Source organism: Ailuropoda melanoleuca, chromosome 12 (assembly GCF_002007445.2).
Source record: "Ailuropoda melanoleuca isolate Jingjing chromosome 12, ASM200744v2, whole genome shotgun sequence".
Classification (NCBI taxonomy): domain Eukaryota; kingdom Metazoa; phylum Chordata; class Mammalia; order Carnivora; family Ursidae; genus Ailuropoda; species Ailuropoda melanoleuca.
Genome location: NC_048229.1, coordinates 40,853,979 through 40,881,495, shown reverse-complemented (window position 1 = coordinate 40,881,495; position 27,517 = coordinate 40,853,979). Strand labels below are relative to the sequence as shown.

Below are 27,517 nucleotides of genomic sequence, written 5' to 3'. Positions count from 1 at the left end.
CGGACCAAGTGGCTGACCTGTCGCAGGGAGAGACAAGGTAAGGCCCCATAGCAGCAGACGCTGCCAAGGTCGCCCGGAGGGCGCGGACAGCGGGAGGGGCGGGGCGGGAAGCGGGGCGGGGCGGGCGCTGCGCCTGCGCCATAAAGGCCGCTGCGCGTACCCGGTCTCCGCTAGGCGCGCGCCGCCCACCCGGTCTTCCTCTTGCAAGCTCGTTCGAGCCCGTGTACGCCGCTGCTCTCGCCATGGCCGCGCTCACCCAGAATCCGCAGTTCCAGAAGCTGCAGAAATGGTATCGCGAGCACGGCTCTGACCTCAACTTGCGCCGCCTTTTCGAGGGGGACAAGGAACGCTTCAGCCACTTCAGGTGCGCGCGCGGGGCGGCAGGCGGGGCGCGGACGGGCCGGAGCCGGATCCGGGCGCACCGGGCGCGGTTCACCGGGTCAGGTGTGCGGGCCTGGGGTCGGGACGGCCGGGCCGGCGGTCCTCGGCGGTCCCCGGGGGGTCCTCGACCGCCCCCGGCCGTGGATCGGGGCCCAGGCCTAGGCCTCAGTTCGTCCTTGACGCCTCCTTGAAGGAGGTTCTTTGGGGGGCTCGCGGGCTCGCCGGAGGTCTCAGAACCCGAGCTGCTTAGTCATGAGAACCAGGCTCCTCCGCGGCTGCGTCTCTGCAGGGGCATCTCTTTCTCCACCTCCCAGCCTCTGCCATTTGAGAAGGGACTCCTTCCGCAGTTGTGGGCAGGGGGCCTTCGCTGACGCAGCAGGCCAGGAAAGGGCTGTCGCCTTCCCCCCGCTCCTGGCCCAGAACGGGTGGGGACATCCGCGGGGTGCGATCAGGGTGGGCAGGTCTGGGGGATTTGAAGGGAGCCGCGGAGGAAGGGGGGAGATGAGGGGACAGTGATTTCCGCGAAAGAGGCTCGGTGTGGAGACCTATGAACGATCAGAAAATGGAAAGGAGTCTGTTGGAGGAAATCTTGGGGGGCAGGAATCTCGGGGTGCTCCGGTGACTGGTGCAGGTGTGTTGGGCAGGGGAGGTCTGGGGCTCCGGACTGGAAGTCCCCATGGCCAGCCCTGCCTGCTGAGTCCTTCCGTAAGAGAGTCGCAGCGTGGAAGCTCTGGAAGGGAATGGTCGCTCCCCTGACTGGGCAGGAGCGGTGCACCCAGCTGTTTGCCTTCGCTGGTCCAGCGGAGGAATGGCTCCTCAGGAAGGGTCGGCACCTGCCTTCTGCGAGAATGGCCGCTTTCACCGTGCTGCTTCTGCTGCTGCTCAGTCTGGTGGGCAGACAGGTGACCGCTGTGCTGGGCAGCTGAGGCTTGTTGGGGTGTGGCTCAGGGAGGGTGTTTTTTTCTGGATGCAGCTTTGGTCAGGGAATAGGCTGGGGAGAACTGGGGTGTGGTCATTGGCTTCTGCCATCCTTTTGCAGCTTGAATCTGAACACGAACCATGGGCATATTCTGGTGGATTACTCAAAGAACCTTGTGAACGACACTGTGATGCAGATGCTGGTGGACCTGGTAATGATCTGCTCTGGGGGGCTTGACCTGTGACCCACAGCTTGGCAAGCGAGCTGGGCTCCTGGGAGCCCCCAGGTCCTTGAGCAGCTTTATTCCCTTCCCTCGGTGGACCTCGGTCACTGCCTCTGTGCCGACATAGGGCTCTGAGCTCCTGCCCCCTGGCTTGGGTTCTGAGCAGCATCTCAGGGGACCCAGGGCAGACCCCTCGCAGGCACCGGGGGAGGGCACCAGGCTGCAGCCGTCTGTCAGCCCCACTGGGGGCTGCATCAAGCCCAGAGCTTGGTGGCTTGGGCTCTTGGTCGCCAGCATGGATGGGATCAGGCCTTAGTATCTTCTCTTCTCAGGCCAAGTCCAGGGGTGTGGAGGCTGCCCGGGAGCGCATGTTCAGCGGCGAGAAGATCAACTTCACAGAGGTGAGCTGGCCTGTGGACAGCAGATGCTGCATACCCTTCAGGGCCTCTTCCTTCCCTTTGGGGTTCATCTGACTGATAGCCTCACACTGTCTTCATCTTTCCTCTTAAGCAATGTTTTTGCTTAACGAGGGGCATGACAGCCTGTTTCCTTGAGTGGGTTGCAGGGCCCTGGGGTGCATCTTCCCCGGGACTGGCCATCTCAATCTGTGAGCGTGGAATGGCTGCCGGTGTCTGCCTAGGGAGAGCATGTCTCAGGCCTGCAGGGAGACGGCTCCTCACAGCATGCTCAGAGAACGTACCTCTGGTCTGTCTTTGCTGCAAGATTTGTTGGTGAAAAGAGGAATCTTGAGGACAGAAGCTCAGCCTCCTCGGTGATAGGCGTCAGTAAGAAGCAGCGATAAGGCCAGGGCTTGGGGACCCTGTTCCTGAATTGCAGTGGCAGCCTGGAGGCATAATAATCACTGAGTGATCGGAGTCTCTTCCTCACAGGGTTAGCATCCTCCTTTTATACTCCTGGAAGCTGAGGTTTGGAGGGCAAATCGCTTATCCAAGACCTCATATCTGTAAGAGACAGAGGTTTCAAACTCAACCTGTCTCACCGCTGGGCTAGGCTGAGGGAGGCCGCAGTCAAGGAGGGCTTCCTGGAGGAGTGCGTTTTCCTGTGGAATGGGGGACAGGAGTGAGGTTGGGCAGGGTGAGGGCAGAGTGGCATGAAGTTCTCCACCTTAGGGGCGCCTGGGTGGCTCAGTTGTTAAGTGTCTGCCTTCGGCTCAGGGCATGATCCTGGAGTCCTGGGATCGAGCCCCACATCGGGCTCCTCCGCTGGGAGCCTGCTTCTTCCTCCCCGCCCCCCCCTCCCGCCTGTTTTCCCTCTCTCACTGGCTGTTTCTCTCTCTCTCTCTCTCTCTGTTAAATAAATAAATAAAATCTAAAAAAAAAAAAAAAAAAAAANAAAAAAAAAAGAACTTTAAAAAGAAAGAAAAAGTTCTCCACCTTAAAGGGCCTCTCCTTGGTTTGGAGCCCAGCGACCATCCCTTTCCTGCCCACCTGGAGTCTTTAGACCTGTTTGCTTCAAGGACTCCTCTGGCAGCTTCAGCTTGATGGGACTGTTGCTTTCATGTGACAAGGCCAGCTTCTTGGCACCTGTCACGGGCTACAGTTCCATTTGGTTTCTGGCAGTTAGTGTGATGGGGCTGCTTGGTGAGGGACATTTGAGTTGTCTGCTTTGCTCCAAATCCAAGGGGCTGGGGGTACTTTTTAGAAGGTGCCGGCAAAGACACCCTAAAGTTTCAGGGAGACAATGAGATCAGCTTTAATGAGCCCTGGTCTTCTGAAGCTGTTGATTGCTTGTCTCTGATCTGTATTGTCCCCGTTTGTCCCCTAGTTGTCTGCCTTTGCTCATTCTGTTCCTCTTTCCCTGGCTTTTCATGCCCTGACCAGCTAGGGGACCTCTGGGCTTGTCCTGGACTTCTCCTGGTCTCCCTCCCCTTGTGACAGTCCATAGACTGTGGTACTAACAGACCTCGGGGCCTGCACGTCCAGCAGAGAAAGGGCTGAGCCAACTCCTGGGCCATGTTGCACCGTGCCCTCACCTCACCGCCCCAGTGGGCATGGCGGCCCTGGGGTGGGGGGTCTTCACACACTGCCTGTCGTCCCCAGGATCGGGCAGTGCTGCACGTGGCCTTGCGGAACCGGTCAAACACACCCATTCTGGTGGATGGCAAGGATGTCATGCCAGAGGTCAACAGGGTCCTGGAGAAGATGAAGTCTTTCTGCCAGGTAGGCAGCGCGGCCCTGGACGTGCCCTTGGCCGTGTATGTGTGTGGGTCTGGGAGTCTGGGGGCCCTAATGGGCAGCCCCTCCACTCTGCTTGGAGAGGACCCACGGCCTCACCGCAGCCTGACATGGAGCTGGTCTGCGGGATCGCCCCGTGTTCTGAGGGAATTCCCCTGCCCCTGTGGGGAGGGAACCTACCTGCGGGGGCCACAGAGCAGCCTCCTGCTGAACTCCAGACACCTGTGGGCTGGTGGTGACAGTGTGGCCAGGGTGGAGATCTGAAAAGCGAGGGCCCCGAGGGGTGGGATGATACAGGAGAGACTTGCTTTTTCTAATCTCTTTAGCGATACGCCCTCCTTTTCTAGGCTGGAACTAGATAAAATCAATATTCTAACGTTTGATTGGCCATACCCCCAGCCAACTCTCCAGAGGCATCGTTTCCAACGTTCCTGTGAGATCTTCTGAGCTTCCTGTGCGTGTGCTCTGTGTGTATGTGTACGTCTGCCTCCTCCTCTTTGAAACACACGTGCACACGCATTCACACATGCGGGTTCATTTTTACCTACTCTTCTGCAGCTTATTTGTACTTAAACTAAGTTAGAAATGTCCCTGGGTCTGTGTTGATGCTCATAACCACGCCCCTTTTCCTGTGGGGGAGGGTGGTGTAGGGCTTGCCTCAGACCAGCTAGAGATTTCCCCACGTCAACCACTGTTACCTCAGTGTCTGTCCCAGGGGCGATTCTGCGAGGGTTAGTGGCCATCCTCAAGCCTGGGCTACAGGGCTGATGTGTGTGCATGTGTGTGTGCACATCGTATGTATGGGCTATGCGTGCTTTGGGAGTGATAATCTGGGCTCTGGTCAGCTTGTCCCTGAGACCAGCGGCCCCTGTCTGTGGCTGGTCCAAGTCTGGTGGCTTTGGCTGAGAGCCACTTCAGACCTTGGATGGCAGGAGTGATGTGGCCATCAGTCCTGGAGGCCTGATAGCCAGGTGAGTGGGGCTTCCTAGGGTGAGGAAAGGTTGGCATCCTGTTGGGAATCTGGATTCCAGAATGTCCCTTAATAGTGGTCGGTACTTGTGATGGGCCTTGGGTGTAGGGATGGGCCTTTCCAGCCATTGGTGGCTAGTGGTGGAGCTGACAGGCGACGGAAGCCCGCTGCTGTGTTCGACGAGCCTGTGCGTGCTCAGGTCTGCTGCGGACGGCGTGGTCCGGGCTGTCTGGGAAGCTATTTCCAGGAAAGCCTTCCCTTACCCCTGGCTGCAGGATACCTGACTCAGAGGGACAGGGTATTTATAGCTCAGAAAATGCCGCTGAGTGGCAGCCATTGCACGTAAGGAACACTCCCCACGGCTGTGCTCTTAGAAGTCCGCCAAGGTTGGGTTGAGGATGTTCACCATGATCTTGATCGTAGTGGCAAAAATCAGAAACAGTCTAAGCTTGGGGCTCCTGGCTGGCTCAGTCAGTGGAGCATGTGACTCTTGACCGCAGGGTCATGAGTTCGAGCCCCATGTAGGGTGTAGAGATTACTTAAACATAAAATCTTAAAAATTTTTTTATTAAAAAATAACACGAACAACCCAAGCCCATTTGTCAGAGGACTGATTAGTGAGCTCAGCGTGTGTTCGTGTATCGCAGTCCCAGGCACCAGCAGGTGAGGGCGCTCTGGTTATGCTGAGCTGCCCCGCTGTGCAGGATGTGCCATGAAGTTGAAAATGGAAGTTGCAGAACTGGCACGTGTCGTAAAACCCCATCTGGTCAAATAAAGTGTGTGTGTAATCATATTAAAGACCTACAATTTTTTTCTCCGGGATGCTTATTGTAACAAAAGTTTAATGGTGAGGTTAAGGGTTGAGAAGCTGAGCAACTTTATTTCTGTACTGATGGAAAATTTCCCATGGCAACTGATTGCCTTATTTAAAAAAAAAACAAAACCCAAAAAGCCAAGTTGCTGGGTGTTACTGGTTTTGGGAAAGATACGTATACTAGTTTTCTGTTGATGTATAATAAATGGCTGCACAGCTTAGCGTCTGTAAACAACAGTTGACATTTGTGTGGATCAGGATTTGTGGTGGTGGTGCTGGCTGGTTGTAGACGAGATGTTGGCCAAGGGTAGCACTCCTCTGAAGGCTTGATGGATGGAGCCTGGAGGATCTGCTTCCAAGATGACTCACTAGCCATTAGTGCTGGCTTTTGGGAGGCTTCAGTTCCTTACCTTGTGCATCTTCCACAGGCTGAGCGTCCTCCTCACAAGACAGCTGACTTCCCCAAATGAGCGATCCAAGAGAGAGCAAGGCAGAGTGCCTCAAGGTCCTTTCTTACCTTGAGCTAGCATCAGAAATTACGTCTGTCATTTCCGTAATACCCTGTTGGTTGTATAGGTCACCTCTGATCAAAGTAGGAGGGGACAGCACAAGCACATGAATGTAATGCCAAGAGGTGAGGACCACTGGGACCCATCTGGGAAGTTGGCTGCATAGCCTGCCTTCAGGCTCCCAGTGGTTCATGTTCCTTGCACATGGAGAATGGCCTCCTCCTTCTCCTAAGGCCGTATCCCATTACAGTATCAGCCAGAGGTCAAGAGCCTCATCATGCGAATTGGGTGCAGGTATAGGAGTTCCTTCGTTTCTTCTAATACAACACAGGCACTCTTCCTTTTGATTTGAAGACCCGAGAATTAAACAGTTTATTTACATGTCACACACCCAAGGTACAATGGTGAGGTAGGTATAGAGTAATTGATGTAGGAAAATTTCCTTTTCAAAAAGAGGGGGATCATGGGAGGCATACAGGAGTCCTTGGTCTGAACAATTCTAAAATCCAATAGGACATATATTGGCATTTGCTTGGTTAAGACTCAAGGCCTCGGAATCATTTCTCAAGGTTTTTGGCTTTGCCCTCCTTCATTCTTGTTACTGCAAGGTATTTTGTGTTTGCACCTGTGCGGTTTTCCCAGCCTGCTGACTGCCTGTGGAAATGTGGGTATCCAAAGCCCTCGTTTCCTTTCGTAGTGTCTCTGTCCCCTCCAGTCCAAGCTGGTCGTGTTGCTGACAGTTCAGTGATCTTAACAGCTTTGTCGGTCTCCTATGAAGCTTACTGGGGGGAGGGGAGGTTCACTCCGTCAGGCAAAAGCCATACCTGCAGGTTTCTTCAAGGCAAGGCCTTTTCTACCATTGTCTTTCGGAGCACATTTTCTCAGAAGCCTTATCTTTGACCAGAATGTTTTCTGTGTTGTCACCTTCGGTCTTTTGGAGGTCCAAACAAAAGAAGGTTTTACAGCTACACACTCTGCTTCTCCTTCATACTGTGCTTTTTGTTACAGCGTCTTGTGTTTGATCTTTGCCAAGGAGCCATCTCTTAATATTAGCATCTGTTGTTGCCTGCAGAAGCTGGGAATTTCTAAACCCAACAATTCCTGGGTTTGTTTGTTTGAAAGTTCTTTAGTTTATTTCTCTTCTCTTGCATTTTATTGTAAGCACAAGAAGCCAGGTGGTTCCTTTAACATGACTAATGGGTTATTGTATCCCAGTGGGTGCATAGGTCCTCCTTACTCAGCTTGGGGGTGCTGTACAAAGTTGCAAATGATAGGAGATGGGAATTGGTGGGGTCCATGTAGGGGATGGCTGCATGTCTGATGGTCCTGTCCCTTGGCACAGACCAGTCCCGATAGTTGGCATTTCACACTTCTCGGTCTCTTATACGTTAGGTTCTGCTGAGAGTTCGCCTTTGTTTTGTGAATTCTGAGAGGTGGGGGTGTCCCCCACTTTGCTGATGATGAAGTAGGATCTAGCTGGGGGGTGAGTGTCGCAGGGAGCTCCCAGTGCGGTCTCAGGAGGCCCCTACGAGCACCTGGATGTTGGGCCTGAGGTACGAGGATGCTACTGAGCAGCAGTTTATACCTGGGGCTTTGGGCTGATTGCATCTCCCTGCTCTGTGCCAGCGCGTCCGGAGCGGCGACTGGAAAGGGTACTCGGGCAAGCCCATCACGGACGTCATTAACATCGGCATTGGCGGCTCTGACCTGGTGAGGAGGATTCCCTGGGGATGGGGCAAGGGGGCCCACCCAGAGCCTTGGTTTTTCCAGGGTGAGACCTGGCTTCCCCACCTCTGTGGGCCCTGGAATCTTGTTTTCTGATGCTGCGGCTCCCCACAGGGACCCCTCATGGTGACCGAAGCCCTTAAGCCCTACTCTTCAGGAGGTCCCCGGGTCTGGTTTGTCTCCAATATCGACGGGACCCACATCGCCAAAACTCTGGCCACCCTGAACCCTGAGTCGTCCCTGTTCATCATTGCCTCCAAGGTATGGGCCTTGGTCCTGGCCTGGCTTCCCAGCCCTGTGGGAGTAGTGGTGGTGCTGGTGGTGATGGGGGTGGATGCCTTGCCACTGTCCCGGGTACTGGACCCTCCTTTGCGCACTGTGCTTTATGGATCGGGTCAGCACCGCTGCCCTCAGACTGTTCCTTGGCAGGCGGCAAACACAGTTTCCTGATGGAAAGCCCAGACTAGTCAGAACCTTCATCTTAAAGCCACATCTGTTTGCTTTATGGGATCTGTGCCCAGCCTGGGACTGTTCTTGTCTCTCTGAGACCTCTGTGCTTAATGTCTGCTCCTTTCCGATCCCAGAGCCATGCCCAGATAATGTAAGGGTTTTGTCTGTTGTCATTTACCCTGTTTACTCACATCAGTGCACATAAAATATTAAGAATTCCATATGAATTCTGAGATCAGAGCCTAGCCTGGGCTGAAGGGAGCCCCAGGCATGGCTGCAGCCCCTTTCCTGACAGATGCTCTGGCCTTTGACCTGTGGTGGAGGAGTGGGGTGTGGGTGGGGGTTGTGGCTTTTACTAGGATTCCTTTTCCTCTGCCTGTGAAGTTCTGGGATCCCAGGATGATGGCACTACTCCTTCCAGGCCCCTGCCCCAGACACAGACACTCACTGTGGCTTTGTGGATAGGTGGGTAGAGGTTATGTGGGGTGACCGTCACTGCTCGTGATCACTGGGCACCCACATGGCCTCTGCTGCTGGGCCCTGGTTCCAGGCCACACTGAGTCTGAGCTGGAGACTGACTGCTGTACTTTCTGGCTTCAGACCTTTACCACCCAGGAGACCATCACGAATGCGGAGACGGCAAAGGAGTGGTTTCTCCTCTCGGCCAAGGATGTGAGTGCTGGCGTGGGCGGTGGGCACTGGGAAGGACAGGGTGGGCGGGCCCATGCACCTGAGTGGCCAAGCCTAATGCTGTCGCCCTGTTTCTCACTAAGTTGGCAGCGGGAGGCAGCCTCTCGTGGTGCCTGCTTTTTCCAGTTTAGACATTTGGCTTTGCCAGTCTCGGACGGGTCAGATGTGCTAGAACCTACTCTAACTAGCTGAAGGCACTTCAAGGTCCCTTGGCCCAGGAGGGATCCTCTCTACCCATGGCCACACCCACTGTACAGGGGAGGGAACCTGGGCCTTTGAGGGCCTGTGAGGTAGGATGGGCCTAACTCCTTTGTCCTCTTGACCTTGACATGGGGCTCCTCTTAACAGCCTCAGAGCCAAGGACTGGAAATAGCCAGTCCCACCCAGGGCCTCGGTTTCTCCAGGGATGGGAGGCTTGCTGCCCTCAGGTGGCCCTCTGGGATGGGTTTGGTGTAACCTGGCTCTGTCTCTTGCAGCCTTCTGCAGTTGCAAAGCACTTTGTTGCCCTGTCTACTAACACGGTAAGTGCCCGTGTGGGCTCCCAGACTTCCTTCCCTGGGAGGGCCCAGGTCATGTCACGGTCACAGCCTATGGGAATCCTCAAGTCAAGTTGTGGTTCACAGGTCTGGGGATCTTGGCTTGGCTGATGGGATAGAAGGGTGGATTGCCTGTGGGTATGTGAGCTGCAAACCATCCCTTTGGCATCCTCCCATCAAGTCTCTGTAGCTCCAAAGAGGGATCTGGTTGGCTGCGTCCACCTCCCAGGCCTGACTGATGTCCAGAACACCACACACATGACCTCCTTTGGCCTCTGCCAGCCTGCCACGGGCCCTCTCCCCACATGGGATGCGTGGGGTGGGGATGCATCTCATTTCTTACATAAGGAGGTTAAGCCCCAGTGAAGAATTTTTGCCAAGTGACTGCATGAGTCAGTCGTGCTCGGATGAGAATGCGGTCTCCTACCTGTCAGTTGTCCCAGTCCACCTGGCCTGAGGCTGTGCGAGGTATGGGGTGGGGAGGGTGGAGCTGTGTGCTGGGAGTACCAAACCAGGTGAGCACTTGCTGTGTGGTGGGCTTTGTACGGGGCTGTGTCAGAGCTGGAACCACACTCAGATTGTCCTGAGCACTCCCTCCCACCACCTCCGCCCCTCTTGTCCGACCCCCACACCTGCCTCCAGTGCTGACCTGCCCATAGTGGGGAGACAGGAGACATCTTAAGGCTGGCTCACCACGGCACCACTGTCTTTTGCTGGCAGAGCTCACTGTGGTCGGTAGAGCATCTCCTCCTTTGGGACTGCATAAGGGTTTGCTAACCCTGTCTGCCCAGGGGACAGAGCACCCATGGGGTGGGTCTGGTTATCTCCTCAAGGCTTCCAGGGACAGTCACCATCTCTGATACTGGAAGGGCTGGACAGGTGTCCTGGCTGTGGGACACCTGGCCTGGGAGGTGGCCCCTGCTCTGCTCAGGTTCCAGCCCTGGGCTTAGTTTCCCATGTGTCCTGGATGGGCCAGTCTCTGTACCCTGACAGGTCCAGGCGGCGGCTCTTGCAGGGCAGTGTGTGGGGCCAGGCCCTTGCACGGGCTGGGCAGCTTCCCTCAGCTAGAGGGCTTCACAGGCACCGGGCCTCGGGTGTTGCTGGATGGGAGCTGGCCTCGTGTCCCGTTCTGGGGGTGGCTGCTGCCGGTTCCTGCCCTGGACTGACAGGCTGTTCTAGGCTCGCCCCGTCCGTCCCCAGCTTGGACAGTGGGACACCGGGCACCCTGGAGCTCCTATTCTCATCTAGCTAATGTAGGTTTTCTTCCTTCTCTCTCTTTGCCCTTTCCTAGACCAAAGTGAAGGAGTTTGGGATTGACCCTCAAAACATGTTCGAGTTCTGGGATGTAAGTAAAGGCACTTCCTTGCGCTGGGTGAATTATGTGTCCGTGGTCAAGGCATGACCACCATGCCACAGATGAGGGGCCTGTGAGGTCAGGTCAACATTTATTGAGCACCTGCTGCATGCCTGGCTTTGGGAAGGGCTGAGAGGCCCTCAGGGAGGCTTGTGGGGCAGGAGCAGCCCCATCGGGATGAGGGCTCCACTTCCACCGGGGCGGGCTGAGCTTGCAGGGCCAGGCTAACACTCCCCTGGCTGTCTGCCGGCAGCACCCACTGAGGGGTAACTGGAGCCACCTCCCCCCCCCCCCCCACTAAACTGAGGTTGTGAGTTATTCTCAGTGATGACCTTTCTCCGAACGCCGTAAAGGCCACAGGGCAGGGTGAGGCAGGAGATGTGACTGGGCAGGCCCGGTCAGGAGGTACAGGAACAGCTGGAAGGTAGCAGAGAGGAGGCACCAGGCCTGGGGCCCACCTGGGCCCTTGTCAGGCAGCTTGCAGAGTAGACCGTGCCTGAGAGGCCGAGCTGCGGGCTAACCTAGCAGCGGGGGTCACGGACTCCTCTCTGCCACAGCCACGGCTGGTGCCAGGCAGCGATCGGGACCTTGCCTTGTGGCTGGCCTGCGCGTGGCCCTGGGAGAAGGGCTCTGTCTGTGGGGTGCAGTGTGGGCGCTGTGAATGCAGGGGGCGCTGTGCTAACATGGGACTGTAGCAGGCGCATCAAGGAGGGCATTGTCCAGTTGGGGGTTTTCCTATTGGGTCTGTTTCCAGGCCTTCAGACTGGAAGCTGTTTGCTGGGTGGCAGCATCCACAGATGGAATCTCCTTTGAAAACTCTAAAGGCCTTGGAGTCTGGGAGAACATTAAGCCCTAATGTCCTGAGGCATCTGTTGTGTGTCATGAGTTAACTTCTTTCTAGAATGGGACTAATTATGTACCATCCTTGGAAGAATTGAGAAGTCACTCAAATCATTTTCTGCATCCTGTGGCTCAGAGGAGGAACCCCGGTCGAGAGAGATTGGGCAGCTTCTAACAAACGTTGCATGTCTGATAAAGTAGGGGAGGCCCCTGCTGCCTCTTCTCTGGGATCCGGAGCCTCAACAGGTGGTGGTCAGGGGCAAGAGGGTCTTCTGCTAGCCAAAGCCCTGTGTGGGTTTTCACTGCCCATGGCTGCCCGGCATGGAGAGGTGATGGGGGCGGGGGGGGGTGGCAGCTCAGGGCAAGGCCCAGGCCTCCCAGGTAAGGCCTGGGAATGACAGGTGGGCACACCAACGTGGGGCTGGGGCCGGGTAGTGAAGCCTGAGTGGCCGAGGTGGGCACAGTGAAGGCCTCTTGGGCCGGGCCTGGCAAACCACATACACAGTGGCTGGAAGAGGGACCTGCCTGGGTTGCTAAAGGTGTATTATTGTTTTGAATCAAGAAGGTGACATCTGAGGAGCCAGGGACAGGTGAAATTTCTGGAGCTAGTATCTCTTAGGTGAGATGGAGGGTCAGGACAGGCATAGGGACATTGTGCTGGCTCTGAAGTAAGATCGGAAGAGGCCAGTCTGGTAGGGGGATGTGTAAGTGGTGGGGGCTCGTCAGTTAGGGTCAGTTATGGGGTAGCTTCATGTCAGGATCAGGCAGAGATACGATGGTGCATTGTGGGGTTTCTCAGGGCTCAGCCGGAGTTAGCACACAGTGGAGAGCTAACTTTGGCTGGTGGCGTCTAAAGAGGCACCAGGATAGGCACAGGTGAGTTCTGAGGAGGAGCCAGGACAGGTAAAGGTACTCTTGAGGTCTGTGACTTCTGGGAGACACAGGTTATTTCAGGATGGTTCTATCAAGTGAGGTCTGAGGAGCCAGAGTCACATACAGGTACTTTAACCTGGGTCTATGAGTTGAAGTCCCTGGCATGGGACAGGTGTATACATTGGGGTCTGTCCGACTGGTCCTGCAAAGTGAATATCAGGTAACGAGTGTCTGATCACTCAAATGAAGTGATAAAAACTCAGCATTAGGCAAACCTAGGTAAGTGCCCTGAGCCACATCAGCTACCTGGCTCTTGGCATCCTGACCAGGTGTGATAAGCAGAGCTCAAGGGTTGCAGAGGCCTCTGAGGACCCGCAACCAGCCCAGGGTTCTGGCACTGGGTTCTGGCTGGGGTGGGGCTCAAGGGGCCCAGAGGAGTAAAAGGTAGGAATACCCTGAGTTATAAAAGGTGGGGGCAGGGGAAGAACAGACAGGAGCTATGTTGGTAAGGTGTAGTCCGAGAAGCTCGTGGTGGACAAAGGCCTAGAGAGCCACATGTATGGGGTGAGTTTCTGAGGCCCAAGTCTCAGCACCAAGAGGCTCTCACCAGTTTTCCCTCAGGCTGGGTAAGCAGCCAGGAGCAGTCTGGCCTGAGGGAAGAGTCCGTTCAGTTTAGGTTTGTACAGCGGAGTCTGCCGGGGTGGGAGGGCCGTAGAACCACGTCCGTCTGAGGTCACAGGAGCTGGAAGCAGACACGGTGTGTATGACTAGGTTTCTTAGGGAGTCCTCAGGGGCCAAGGTGAGGCACATATAGGAAGAAGTGGGTTGCTCAGGTAAGGACACTGGAGCCGAAGAAGGGCTGACATAGCTGAGTCTGACAGGTGAGGACTAGAAATCCGTGATCGGGTCCAGCTGAGAACTGTGCCCTCGGGTGATATCTAGCGGTTCTGGTGACGCGCAGGTTGATGATCCTGGAGGTGGTCCTGGGTCACCTGGGGAAAGACAAGCTGGAGTCAGGCAGAGGGATGGGGAACATCCCAGAGGCATGCACCCAGAAGGTATATGAATTCTGGGTCTGGCTCAGATATGTAGAACAGGTTTGTCAGGTGGGGCTTGAGAGGGCAGGTGAGTTTCAAGTTTGTACTTTTGGGTCTCGAATAGGTAAGGTCTAAATTGCTGAGGTCAGGCCCTGGTTTGTATTCTGAACCTGAGGAGCTGGGGCCAAGCATAGGTGGGTAGAGCTGAGTTTTTTGGGTAACATCTTTGAAGCCAAGGGTAAGCAGAGGTAGGTTGACCTGAAGAGCCACGGTTAGGTTTATTCAACTCTGTCTCCCCACTGAGTTTAGGTATAGGTAGGTAGACCAGATCTGTCAGGTAAGGCCTAAGGAGGCCGTGTTAGGCTTATCTAGAAAGAACTCTATCTCTTAGATGATCTCTGCAGTAATGAAGTGACAGTCGGGAGGATAGGGCTCGGTCTCTCAGGTGAGATCTCAGGAGCCAGGATTGAGTGCAAGTGACTAGATCTGGATCTTCTAAGTTAAGGTCAAGGTAGGAAGATAGAATTGCGCCTCTACCTATCTTGTAGAGCTGTCTTGCAAGGCTGACAAGTTGTGGTCAGATACAGATAATGTGGAATTGAGTTTCTCAGATAAGGTCTACGAGGTCTGTATCTGGCAGGGGTTTGTATCCTTGGAACTATCCATATGAGTTAAGCATGGGTGAGTACAGCAGGGTTTGTCAGGTAAGGTCTATGCTGCCAAGATGAGGGCAGGTTCATAATACTAGGTCTGTCCAGTGAGATGTAAAAAGTCACAGTTGAGTCCCGGTAAGAATCGAATGTTTTAGATGTAAGCAACTGAAAGGAGGTACAGGTAGGCAGAGCTCGCCCACTATGTACAGTGTCAGGAACCAGGAGCAAGCATGGGGAGATAGATCTGACTTGCCAGGTGAGTTCTGAGGAGCCAGGGTCAAGCTCAGGTATGCAGAACTGGCCCACCAGGTGAGGTCTGAGGAGCCAGGGTCAAGCCCAGGTAGGTAAAACTGGCCCACCAGGTGAGGTCTGAAGAACGAGGATCTAGCACAGGTAGGTAGAGCTGGTCTGCCATGTAAGGCCTGAGGAGCGAGGGTCAAGCCCAGGTAGGCAGAACTGGCCCACCAGGTGAGGTCTGGGGAGCTGGGATCAAGCATAGGTAGGTAGAACTGGACTGCCAGGTGTCATCTGAGGAGCCAAGGTCAAGTATAGGTAGGTAGAATTAGCCTATCAAATAAAGTTTGAGGAATTAGAGTCAAGTCCAAGTAGGCTTGCTAGGTGAGGTCTGAGGAGCCAGGGTCAAGCCCAGGTAGGTAGAACTGGCCCACCAGGTGAGGTTTGAGGAACCGGATCAAGCACAGGTAGGTAGAACTGGACCTCCAGGTATGATCTGAGGTTAAGGTCAAGTATAGGTAGGTAGAATTAGCCTATCAGGTAAAGTTTAAGGAATCGGAGTCAAGCCCAGGTAGGCTTGCTAGGTGAGGTCTGAGGAGCCAGGGTCAAGCCCAGGTAGGTAGAGTTGGCCCTCCAGGTATGGTCTGAAGAGGCAAGGTCAAGCACAGGTAGGTAGAACTGGCCTGCCAGGTAAGGTCTGAGGAGCTAGGGTCAAGCACAGGTAGGTAGAACTGGCCGGCCAGGTAAGTTCTCAGGAGCCAGGATAGAGCACAGGTAGGTAGAGCTGGCCCTCCAGATAAGGTGTGAAGAGCCAAGGTCAAGCACAGGTAGGTAGAACTGGCCTGCCAGGTATGGTCTGAGGAGCCAGGGTCAAGCCCAGGTAGGTAGAACTGGCCCACCAGGTATGGTCTGAGGAGCCAGGGTCAAGCACAGGTAGGTAGAACTGGCCCACCAGGTATGGTCTGAGGAGCGAGGGTCAAGCCCAGGTAGGTAGAACTGGCCCACCAGGTAAGTTCTCAGGAGCCAGGGTCAAGCACAGGTAGGTAGAGCTGGCCCTCCAGATAAGGTCTGAAGAGGCAAGGTCAAGCACAGGTAGGTAGAACTGGCCCACCAGGTATGGTCTGAGGAGCCAGGGTCAAGCCCAGGTAGGTAGAACTGGCCCCACCAGGTGAGGTCTGAGGAACCGGATCAAGCACAGGTAGGTAGAACTGGACCTCCAGGTATGATCTGAGGTTAAGGTCAAGTATAGGTAGGTAGAATTAGCCTATCAGGTAAAGTTTAAGGAATCGGAGTCAAGCCCAGGTAGGCTTGCTAGGTGAGGTCTGAGGAGCCAGGGTCAAGCCCAGGTAGGTAGAGTTGGCCCTCCAGGTATGGTCTGAAGAGGCAAGGTCAAGCACAGGTAGGTAGAACTGGCCTGCCAGGTAAGGTCTGAGGAGCTAGGGTCAAGCACAGGTAGGTAGAACTGGCCGGCCAGGTAAGTTCTCAGGAGCCAGGATAGAGCACAGGTAGGTAGAGCTGGCCCTCCAGATAAGGTGTGAAGAGCCAAGGTCAAGCACAGGTAGGTAGAACTGGCCTGCCAGGTATGGTCTGAGGAGCCAGGTCAAGCACAGGTAGGTAGAACTGACCCGCCAGGTAAGTTCTCAGGAGCCAGGGTCAAGCACAGGTAGGTAGAGCTGGCCCTCCAGATAAGGTCTGAAGAGGCAAGGTCAAGCACAGGTAGGTAGAACTGGCCCACCAGGTATGGTCTGAGGAGCCAGGGTCAAGCCCAGGTAGGTAGAACTGGCCCACCAGGTATGGTCTGAGGAGCCAGGGTCAAGCCCAGGTAGGTAGAACTGGCCCGCCAGGTAAGTTCTCAGGAGCCAGGGTCAAGCACACGTAGGTAGAGCTGGCCCACCAGGTATGGTCTGAGGAGCCAGGGTCAAGCCCAGGTAGGTAGAACTGGCCCGCCAGGTAAGTTCTCAGGAGCCAGGGTCAAGCACACGTAGGTAGAGCTGGCCCTCCAGATACGGTCTGAAGAGCCAAGGTCAAGCACAGGTAGGTAGAACTGGCCCACCAGGTATGGTCTGAGGAGCCAGGGTCAAGCACAGGTAGGTAGAACTAGCCTGCCAGGTAAGGTCTGAGGAGCCAGGGTCAAGCACAGGTAGGTAGAACTGGCCTGCCAGGTAAGGCCTGAGGAGCCAGGGTCAAGTACAGGTAGGTAGAACTGGTCCACCAGGTATGGTCTGAAGAACCAGGTTCAAGCCCAGGTAGGCAGAACTGGCCCACCAGGTGAGGTCTGAGAAACTGGGATCAAACACAGGTAGGTAGAACTGGACTGCCAGGTATCATCTGAGGAGCCAAGGTCAAGTATAGGTAGGTAGAATTAGCCTATCAGATAAAGTTCGAGGAATCGGAGTCAAGTCCAGGTAGGCTTGCTAGGTGAGGTCTGAGGAGCCAGGGTCAAGCCCAGGTAGGTAGAACTGGCCCACCAGGTATGGTCTGAGGAGCCAGGGTCAAGCCCAGGTAGGTAGAACTGGCCCACCAGGTATGGTCTGAGGAGCCAGGGTCAAGCACAGGTAGGTAGAACTGACCCACCAGGTATGGTCTGAGGAGCCAGAGTCAAGCCCAGGTAGGTAGAATTAGCCTATCAGGTGAAGTTTGAGGAATTGGAGTCAAGTCCAGGTAAGCTTCCTAGGTGAGGTCTGAAGAACCAGGGTCAAGCACAGGTAGGTAGAGCTGGCCTGCCAGTAAGGTCTGAGGAGCCAGGGTCAAGCACAGGTAGGTAGAACGGGCCCGACAGGTAAGGTCTGAGGAGCCAGGGTCAAGCACAGGTAGGTAGAACGGGCCTGACAGGTAAGGTCTGAGGAGCCAGGGTCAAGCACAGGTAGGTAGAACGGGCCTGACAGGTAAGGTCTGAGGAGCCAGGGTCAAGCACAGGTAGGTAGAACGGGCCTGACAGGTAAGGTCTGAGGAGCCAGGGTCAAGCACAGGTAGGTAGAACGGGCCCGACAGGTAAGGTCTGAGGAGCCAGGGTCAAGCACAGGTAGGTAGAACGGGCCCGACAGGTAAGGTCTGAGGAGCCAGGGTCAAGCACAGGTAGGTAGAACGGGCCTGACAGGTAAGGTCTGAGGAGCCAGGGTCAAGCACAGGTAGGTAGAACGGGCCCGACAGGTAAGGTCTGAGGAGCCAGGGTCAAGCACAGGTAGGTAGAACGGGCCTGACAGGTAAGGTCTGAGGAGCCAGGGTCAAGCACAGGTAGGTAGAACGGGCCCGACAGGTAAGGTCTGAGGAGCCAGGGTCAAGCACAGGTAGGTAGAACGGGCCTGACAGGTAAGGTCTGAGGAGCCAGGGTCAAGCACAGGTAGGTAGAACGGGCCCGACAGGTAAGGTCTGAGGAGCCAGGGTCAAGCACAGGTAGGTAGAACGGGCCTGACAGGTAAGGTCTGAGGAGCCAGGGTCAAGCACAGGTAGGTAGAACGGGCCCGACAGGTAAGGTCTGAGGAGCCAGGGTCAAGCACAGGTAGGTAGAACGGGCCTGACAGGAGGTCTGAGGAGCCAGGGTCAAGCACAGGTAGGTAGAACGGGCCCGACAGGTAAGGTCTGAGGAGCCAGGGTCAAGCCCAGGTAGGTAGAACTGGCCCACCAGGTAAGGTCTGAGGAGTCAGGGTCAAGCCCAGGTAAAGTTTGAGGAGTTGCAGTCAAGTCCAGGTAGGCTTACTAGGTAAGGTCTGAAGAACCAGGGTCAAGCCCAGGTAGGTAGAGCTGGCCCTCCAGATAAGGTGTGAGAGCCAAGGTCAAGCCCAGGTAGGTAGAACTGGACTGCCAGGTATGATCTGAGGGGCCAGTGTCGAGCATAGGTAGGTAGAACTTAGCCTATCAGGTGAAGTCTGAGGAAGTAGAGTCAAGCACAGGGAGGCAGATTGGCTTGCTGGGTGAGCTCTGAGGAGCCAGGGTCAAGCACAGGTAGGCAGATCTGACTTGTCAAGCAAGGTCTGAGAATCCAGGGTCAAGCACAGGTAGGTAGAACTGGACCACTGGGTATGGTCTGAGGAGCCAAGGTTGAGCATAGGTAGGTTGAACCAACCTGTCAGGTGAAGCCTGAGGAACTGGGGTCAAGCAAAGGTAGGCAGAGCTGGCCCACTGGGTACAGTAGGAGGAGCCCAGGACATACATACAGGGTGGGTAGAGCTGGCTTACTAGCTGCAGTGTAAGGACTTGGGCACGTAAGGTAGACAGATCTGGCCCGCCAGGCGTGGTCTCCGGACCCAGGGTCATGCAGTGTAGGCAGAACTGGCCCACTAGATATGGTCTGAGGAGTCAGGGTAGCACAGGTTGGCAGAACTGTCCTGCTAGCTGCAGTATAAGGAGCCAGGGTCCGGTGTAGCTCAGTAGAGCCGGCCCAGCAGCTGCAGCGTAAGGAGCCACAGGCATGTAAGGTTGGCTGAACCGCCCTGCCAGGGATGGTCCCTGAACCCAGGGTCAAGCACAGGTCAGTGGAGCTGGCCTGACAGATGTGGTCTGAGGAGCCAGGGTCAGAGGCAGGAAGGCAAAGCACATCTACCAAGTGTAATGTCTTGAGGAGGCCCGAAGAGTTGGGGTTGAACTGAGGAACTAAGGTCCAGCATAGATAGAGCCGGCCTGCCAGGCGTGGCCTGAGGAGGTCGGTGAGGTAGGTAGATTGACTTGCTGGTGTTGGATTCAGGCAAGGGTACATATCCTTGGGTTTTCGTGGTGAGGCCTGAAGAAGGAAGGCGAAGATTGGGTGGGTGGAGTGGCCACAGGTGAGTCCCGCAGCTCTGAGGTCTTCAGGTAAACAGACCACCTTGGGGCTCAGAGGAGGTCTGCGAGCCCTCAGACGTGAGCAGGTGGACGTGGCTCTCTCAAGCACAGGCTTTGGAGCCAGAGATACCTGCCTGGGTCTTGTTGGTGTGTCTTTGGAACATGGTTCTGGCTCAGGTGTGCTGACCGAGGTCTTAGAGTTAGAGGGGAGGCTTGGAGAGCACGGGTTAGTCACAGGGAGGGAGAACCACATCTTGCAGGGGTGGGTGGGGCAGTCTCTAGAGCACAGGTCTGCAGAGAGATTCGTGTCCGGTGAGCTGAGGCTCGTCAGTGAGGCGTTGGTGCCAGGTCACACAGCGGTGGTTAGCGTTGGCTCTGGCTGCAAGATGCGAAGAGCCACGTCAGAGAAGGATAGAGAGCTGGGTTTTTCAAGTTAGGCCTGGGGGCGTTGAGGTCAGGCCTGTTTAGACAGAGCTGGGTCTCTCAGGAAGGTGTGAGGAGTCTGAGTTGGGCTTGGGAAGGTGGGCCTGGGTCTGTCGGTTGAGATGTGAGGAGTCAGGGTCCAGCACCGACAGATGTGGAGCCAGTGCGTCTGCACAGCTGCATGGGGCCTGGCTCCGCAGGGGTCTGACCCTGCCGTGTGAGTCCTGGAGGAGGACCTGGGTAGGCTGAACTGAGCTCGCGGGCGAAGCCATTGCTTCCGTCCATCCGTGTTGGCTTTGTCATGAGTCCCTGGACAGAGGTCTATCAAGCACCCATCTTCGGTGGGTTCTTGTCCCCTGGATTCAGGGACAAGTTGGCGTCCCTGGGCTTGTTAGGTGAAATGAGTAGGCATGATCTAGCCCAGGAACGCATAACAGGTGTGGCTGGTGAGGCCTGATAATGTGGGTCAGGTGCAGGTGGGGCCCTTGGTGGTAGGATCAGGCATGGGCTCTCCTCAAGGGAAAGCCAGAGTCATCATAGGTATGTGTCCCTACGGTCAGCCTGGGGAGGTCTTGGTAACCCTTAGGATCACATAGGACAGACAGAATGCCTTGAACCAGAGCTCCTGTTCTCAGTACCCTGGTCAGGCATGATGGACAGAGCTCATGGTATTGCAGTGGCCCGAGGATCTATAGCCAGGCCAAGGTGTGGTCTGATGGGCATAGGGGCTGAGTTACTCACATGGGAAAAAAGTAGGTTATAAGTGGTTAGATAAAGTGAGGGGCTGGGGGCTGGGGCAGGGGAGGCACAGAATGCCAAACCAATGAGGAACTACCTCTGTGAGGTGCGATCTGAAAGGGCCACTGCAGGTAAAGTGAGTTCTCGAGATTGTGTCTGTAGGTGGAGGTCAGATGCTGGCATTGTTGGGCTCCCAAAAGTGAGGTCTAATGACCCGGGACAGCCAAAATCAGCAGCTTGGCCGCGCAGTTTCTAGAATTGAGTCTGTTTGGTGAGATCTGGGAGCCTGTGTCAGGCGTAGTGTGGCTCCTGGGACTGTGTCTGTCTGGTAAGGTTCCCCCAAACCTGGACTCTTTCCAGGTGAAGGGCTCCAGCCATTCATCTCATTACCCAAGCCAGAAACCTCTGGGCCACACTTGATTCTCTCTTCTTTTCAATTCATCCTGTTTGATTGAAGCTCCTGAATGAGCCCTCTGCCTTCCCCATCCAGGGTCGAGTCATGTTCCTGATGACCACTGGGGCTCCCTGCTTCATCCTCCGGCATTGCCTCTCAGCTTCTACCCTCCGGCTCCCACGCCTTCCTTCATCTAGACTGTGCTGTGGTTCCTCTTGCCCAGCCTGTCTCAGTGGGCTTCCAGTAGAGAATTAAGCCCTCATGCCCCAAGGCATCCAGTAGATATCATGAATTAGCATTTCTTCCTTGCTTCTAGGAGGGTATTAGCCTTGGACCATTCTTGGGAGAGTTGAGAAGTGAAGACATTGGAAGTGTTTTCTGTGGGGCTTAATTCTCTCAGTTGAGAAAGGCTGCTCTTGCCACAGGACCTTCACATATGCTGTATTGGCTGCTGGAATGCTTCTCCCCCCTCAGTGCTTTCCTGGGTAATGCTTTCTCATTCTTTAGATCCAAGCTTAAGCACTCCTCAGATTCCTTTTACAATTGATTTCATTGCTGTATTTCCATTCTCCCAAGCACTTGTATTTCATTTCACATTTTTTGGCATGATTATTACATTTACATCTCTAGGGAGCCCCCCTGAGCTGCTTCTGTTGAATGTGGTAGGTGTTCCATAAAAAGCTGTTAGGAAGGTGTGAATGGATTTCTGAGGATTTAAGTGATAAAGAGTGGAGTCTGCAAGTGTGACTAGGTAGGTCTTGGGGCTGAGGCTGAGAAGATCTATCAGGTATGAGCCCTGGGCCTGCCACTGTCCCGGGAGGCACTGGGTTTGTCTGGTGCAGGCCAAACCCAGGTTTATTGGTATCTGAGGAGGCCGGGCTGAGACCCAGGTAGAAGCTACTGTATCCTTTCCTTGTTTGAGGAATAGGACCTCATACCTGTGCCAGCAGATTCTGACCTGTTACCAGCCAGGTAGGTGGGCTAGTCACAAGTACAAGAAGCTGGGGCCGTCAGTGTTTAGAGAGTCTGGATATAGATATGAGGTACTAGGTCTGTTAGTGACTGAGGAGGTGGGTCCTGGCACAAGTATGAGGCATCGGTTCTGTCATTGTCCCACGAGGCACAACCAAACACAGGTATGAGGTACTGGCTCTGTCAGTATTTGAAAACACTTTGGCACAGGTATGAAGCACTGGTCTCTCAGTGTCTGAGGGGGCTGGACCTGGCAAGGTATGAGATGTTGGTCTGCTGGTGTCTGAGGAAGTGGGGCCTGGTACCAGGTAGGAAGCACTGGGTCTGTTTCTAAGGAAACCGGTCCTGGCACAGGTATGAGGCACTGGGTCTCTGTCTGAGGAAACTGGGCCTGGTACCAGGTATGAGGCGCTGGGTCTGTCTGTCTGAGGAGGCCAGGTCTGGCACAGGTATGAGACGCTGGGTCTGTGTGTCTGTCTGTCTGAGGAGGAGGCCAGGCCTGGCGCGGGTATGAGGCGCTAGGTCTGTGTGTCTGTCAGAGGAGGAGCCTGGGCCTGGCACAGGTATGAGGCACTTGGTCTCTGTGTCTGAGGGGGAGGTGGGGTCTGGCACAGGTATGAGGCACTGGGTCTGTCTGTCAGAGGAGGAGCCTGGGCCTAGCACAGGTATGAGGCACTGGGTCTGTGTGTCTGAGGTGGATCCTGGGCCTGGCACAGGTATGAGGCGCTGGGTCTGTCTGTCTGTCAGAGGAGGAGCCTGGGCCTGGCACAGGTATGAGGCACTGGGTCTGTGTGTCTGAGGAGGAGGTGGGGTCTGGCGCAGGTATGAAGGCGCTGGGTCTGTCTGTCTGTCAGAGGCGGAGCCTGGGCCTGGCGTGGGTATGAGGTGCTGGGTCGGTCTGTCAGAGGAGGAGCCTGGGCCTGGCACAGGTATGAGGCACTGGGTCTGTGTGTCTGAGGAGGAGGTGGGGTCTGGTGCAGGTATGAGGCATGGGTCTGTCTGTCTGTCTGAGGAGGAGCCTGGGCCTGGCACAGGTATGAGGCACTGGGTCTGTGTGTCTGAGGAGGAGGTGGGGTCTGGCGCAGGTATGAGGCACTGGTCTGTCTGTCAGAGGCAGAGCCTGGGCCTGGCGTGGGTATGAGGCTCTGGGTCTGTCTGTGTGAGGAGGAGGCCGGGCCTTGTGCAAGTATGAGGCACTGGGTCTGTCTGTGTCTGAGGAGACAGGGCCAGCCATGGTAAGGTCTTCAGTTCAGTCTTGTGGTTCTGATCAGTCTCATGTAGTCTTCCCTGTTGGTCAGCACAAAGAGTTGCCAGCGCCTGGCCTGCTGTCTTGCTTCCCAGAGGTGGGTTGGGCCCAGGCCCTCCATGCTGCTCCTGTGGAAGAACGTTGCTCTCGGGGCAAATTTTGTGGCAGGAGGGAGGGGGGCGGGGTGTGCCAACCCTTCTTCAGCACGTTTTCCTGTCTCTCCTAGTGGGTAGGAGGACGCTACTCGCTGTGGTCAGCCATTGGACTCTCCATTGCACTGCATGTGGGTGAGTGTGTGTTTTAGTTGTGGGAGACCATGTTGTAGTCTGCGGTCAGGGGTGGGGGTCGCATGTCCCTGAACATCTTTCTGACCCCACAGGCCGTTGGCCTCTGCCCCCTTGGCTGGAACATTTCTTTCAGGTCAGGAGGGCAGGCCTGATTTTCTCTGGGATTTGCAGGTTGGCCTTTCTCTCTACCCCTCACAACTGCCGTCCTGTTGTTTCCCATGGAAGGTGAAGTTAGATCGGCCTTTGCACTCGAGGCTGACTCTGGTTAGAGAGGCTTTCTGTGGGCCCAAGTCTTCCCAGGTCCTGTTTCTTCTGGCTGCACATCAGCTTTTCCTTGGTTCCAGAAGAAGCTGTGTCCACTGCCACGAGGGCACTGGACATGACCATTTCTGTTGACGTTGCTTTTGTGTCGCAGGATTTGACAACTTTGAGCAGCTGCTCTCAGGGGCTCACTGGATGGTAAGTGCTGAGGCTTGTGTTCTCTGTCAGAGACATTTGGTTGGTCCAGCTCCCTTCTTCCTTCCCTCCTGGGCAGGCTGCTCAGCTCCCACCCACCCTGCTCTCGTTTCAGGACCAGCACTTCCGTACGACGCCCCTGGAGAAGAATGTCCCTGTCCTGCTGGCTCTGCTGGGTATCTGGTACATCAACTGCTTTGGGTGTGAGACACAGGCCATGCTGCCCTATGACCAGTATCTGCACCGCTTTGCTGCCTACTTCCAGCAGGTAGGCCAGGCCAGGACTTGGGGTCAACCTGTGGGGGGCCTGGGAGGCCCAGGGGCCCAGGTTCCTGCCCCTCTAGTGGCTTTTTCCCCCAGCTGCCCTTGGGCACAGCCAAGGCCCACTTGTGTTCCAATCTCAGGGTGAATCTCTGTTACCAGGGTCCGTTTGGTGCATGTTAGCTGAATTTGACCACCATGGGAGGGCATGACTAGTTATCGTGGTGGCCAGTCAGACCCTAAGGGCATGTGTCTTCCCTGGGTCATTTCTTCCTTGGCCATCGCTCTGTGTGCCTGCCAGAGGGTGGGGTCACCAGCTGGGACCCCTCTGGCTTGTACTGCCTTTGTCCCTCCAGGAAAGCAAGTTCACACCCAGTCTGTGGTGCCCCTTTGGGCTACTCACGCCCCTCTGCACCCCCGCAAATCTCCCAGAACCCCTGGGGACCAAGCAGCCCTTCTCGAGTCCCGATTCTATTCCATGCAGCCCTTCCACATCTGTCCCTGGTTTGTTCAGCATGATCCTAGATTTTGGCCTGCAGCCCTTGGGCAGGCACAGTTGACTTTCACCAACACCTGAAGCTGATTAAAGAAGGGGCCAGGGCTCCCCCACAGCCCAGCATCTGGTTGAGGTGACAGACCTCAAAGGTTGTACACTCTGGACTCCAGCCAGCCTTTCTCTTAAGACGTCAGTTAAAGAGGGGCACCTGGCTGGCTTGGTCAGAAGAGCACAGGACTCTTGATCTTGGGGCCATGAGTTCGAACCCCATGTGGGGTGTAGAGATTACTTAAATAAATAAACTTTTTTAAAAAAAGGTATCAATTAAAGATATTGTGACTGATTTCTGCTCTTACAGAGGTCCTCCTCAGACCTCCATACCCACCTTCTCCTGGTCGTGGGTCCTTCCTGCAGTGGTCTAAGCCAGAAAGCTAAGAGCCTGTGTCCTCACAGGTGAGGGGAGATACAGGGGTCCTGCTTGTGGACACCACACAGGGCAGGGCAGGTACGCATGGTGCATCCCAGGCAGGATCTAGGCACAGTGCATGAAGAAAAGCAAGGCTTGCAGCTAGAGGGCTGGGTCTTTGTCCCTGTTCCAGGGTGACATGGAGTCCAACGGGAAGTATATCACCAAGGCCGGCACTCGCGTGGACCACCAGACGGGCCCCATTGTGTGGGGGGAGCCAGGGACCAATGGCCAGCATGCCTTCTACCAGCTCATCCACCAAGGTAGGGGCCCTCTGGCCTGGGCAGGGGGGCTGCTGTGGACGTGGAGGGCCCACCAGCAGAGACTTCTCCCTCGGGTGGCTCCTGTGGGCTGGGGTGAGTGCTTGGCTGACCACTGTGCCCTTTGCAGGCACTAAGATGATACCTTGTGACTTCCTCATCCCAGTCCAGACCCAGCACCCGATAAGGAAGGGTTTGCATCACAAGGTAAGGGCCCTGACCAACCTCTCCTCACACTTTCTCAGGCTTACTTTACGCCCAGGCTACTTAAGAGCTGATGCATTAGTGGGCAGTTGTGCCAGTTTTCTATTCCTGCCATAATAAATTACACAAACTTAGTGGCTTAAAACAACACCCGATTTTTATCTCAGTTCTGTGGGTCTAAAGTCCAGCAGGCTCCACTGGGTGTCTGCTCAGGGTAGGACCAAGGTCCAGTTTCCTTGACGGTAGCTGGGGGTCATTCTCAGCTTCGAGAAGCCACCTTGGCCTGTGGTGCTGTCCATCTTAGAGCCAGCAGTGGTGGGTTGAGTCCCGCTCCAGCCTCAGTTCTGTCCTGCCCCTTCCGTTGCATCTCTCTGACACAGTTGTCTGGCCACTTCTGAGGGCCTATGTGATTCCGTTAGGCCCACCTCTCCCTGTCTCAAGGTCTGTTACCTTCATTCCATCTGTAAGATGCCTTTTGCCATGTAATGTAACCCACAGAGGTGTAACAGCAGGGAGGGGGCAAAGGTCATGGAGCCAAGCTCGTGCTTACCACAGCAGCACACAGGAAAACGATAAGATAGATATTGCTGGGGTGCCTGGGTGGCTCAGTCAGTTGAGCATCTGACTCTTGGTTTTGGCTCAGGTCATGATCTTGGGGTCGTGAGATGGAGCCCTGAGTCAGGCTCCGCACTCAGCGTGGAGTCCTTTTGGGACTCTGTGTCTCTCTCTTTCTCAAATAAATAAACAAATCTTAAAAAAAAAAAAGAAAAAGGTAGATATTGCTAAGTTCCTAGGAGGGTCTTTGACAAGTCATGCATATCTATCCCTTCAAGGGCAGTTACTGTTGTCACGTACTTCGCTGTGTCATCAGATGCGCCCTGCTGTCCCCCTCTCACTCCACTTGAACTCTGCATTAGGGGCTGGCAGCCTGACCTAGGCTGGGACTAGCCCCACCAGGGGTGTGCCGGGCAGTCTTGCCCCTCTGCATGAAGCTCACACAGGACTTCCAAGTGGAACTGGGTGTCTCTCTTGTCAGATCCTCCTGGCCAACTTTTTGGCCCAGACTGAGGCCCTGATGAAGGGGAAGTCGACAGAGGAGGCCCGGAAGGAACTGCAGGCCGCAGGGAAGAGTCCAGAGGCCATGGAAAAGCTGTTGCCACATAAGGTCAGCACTTCTCCTGCAGGGGGCTTTGGCTGGTATCCTGGAGTTGGAAGGATAAAATTGTGGGGTCAGGGTAGGGATTCATGAGTGCCTGGCTTGTCCTACCCAGTAGGAGGGACTGTCCTTACAGATAGGCATATCCTAGCCTTTGGGGGTAGGGTGCACATCCGTTCTGGGGATTTGGGGGTTATAACTAACCAGGGGATATTCCTGGGTGTTTTCTAAAGGTCTTTGAAGGAAATCGCCCAACCAACTCTATTGTGTTCACCAAGCTCACGCCATTCATTCTGGGAGCCTTGATTGGTGAGTGAGCAGGGAAGGACCTGGCCTGGGGTAGGTTGGATTGGGCCGGTAAAGCCCTAATGTGCCCTATCTGCCACCTCTGCAGCCATGTATGAGCACAAGATCTTCGTTCAGGGTGTCATCTGGGACATCAACAGCTTTGACCAGTGGGGGTGAGTTGCTCCTTCTCCTGGGAAGGGTGGAGAATGCCTATGGGTTGGCTTGTGGATTTCACTCGCTGTGCTGGAACTTCCTCTTACCATTCTTTCTCCTTGTCCTGGCAGGGTGGAGCTGGGAAAGCAGCTGGCCAAGAAAATCGAGCCTGAGCTTGACGACAGTAGCCCAGTGACCTCTCACGACTCTTCCACCAATGGGCTAATCAACTTCATCAAGCAGGAGCGTGAGGCCAGAAGCCAATAAACTCATGCCCGCCTGCAGCCCCTGTTGTGACTGGTCCTTCTTGTCCCTCCTCATCAGAGATGCACTGCACAGTCCTTCCCAGACCCGCCTCTGGTTGTGGGCCTGGAGCACAAGCCCTTTGGGGGAAGCTGGTCTGGAAATGCCACCCCTGCCCTTCCCTGTCCGCATGCCCTCTGTTTTATGATTGGCTGAAGTGTTTCAGTGCAGCTGATTTTTCTGACCATGTTCACTTTGTTCGTGTACCAGATAGAAAAATAAAGATGCCACAAAGGAGGGTGTAGGCTGAGCC

The 27,517-nt window shown here is 55.3% G+C and overlaps 1 protein-coding gene and 1 long non-coding RNA gene across 2 annotated transcripts; both read left to right on the top strand.

Annotated features, from left to right (window-relative positions):
- Positions 1 to 165: 165 nt before the first annotated feature.
- Positions 166 to 27,517, top strand: GPI (glucose-6-phosphate isomerase). Its single transcript, XM_011232263.2, has 18 exons — positions 166 to 364; positions 1,421 to 1,511; positions 1,856 to 1,924; positions 3,584 to 3,703; positions 7,638 to 7,721; positions 7,851 to 7,997; positions 8,787 to 8,858; positions 9,353 to 9,397; positions 10,704 to 10,757; positions 23,161 to 23,221; positions 23,637 to 23,680; positions 23,793 to 23,945; positions 25,034 to 25,163; positions 25,291 to 25,367; positions 26,401 to 26,529; positions 26,754 to 26,829; positions 26,915 to 26,981; positions 27,093 to 27,517. Exons 1-18 carry the CDS (start codon positions 243 to 245, stop codon positions 27,226 to 27,228), a joined length of 1,677 nt encoding a protein of 558 aa, XP_011230565.1. The 5' UTR covers positions 166 to 242; the 3' UTR covers positions 27,229 to 27,517.
- LOC117795298 lies at positions 10,764 to 23,154 on the top strand. The gene is made up of 3 exons (XR_004619267.1): positions 10,764 to 15,548; positions 16,120 to 16,826; positions 17,981 to 23,154. It is a non-coding gene; the product is annotated as an uncharacterized LOC117795298 (long non-coding RNA).

Excerpts from the sequence above, each read along its gene's own strand:
- GPI (XM_011232263.2), top strand. The coding sequence starts at position 243 with ATGGCCGCGCTCACCCAGAATCCGCAGTTCCAGAAGCTGCAGAAATGG. Across the intron at positions 23,946-25,033 it reads TTGCTGCCTACTTCCAGCAG|GGTGACATGGAGTCCAACGG; the intron begins GTAGGCCAGGCC and ends TCCCTGTTCCAG. Across the intron at positions 26,982-27,092 it reads AACAGCTTTGACCAGTGGGG|GGTGGAGCTGGGAAAGCAGC; the intron begins GTGAGTTGCTCC and ends TTGTCCTGGCAG.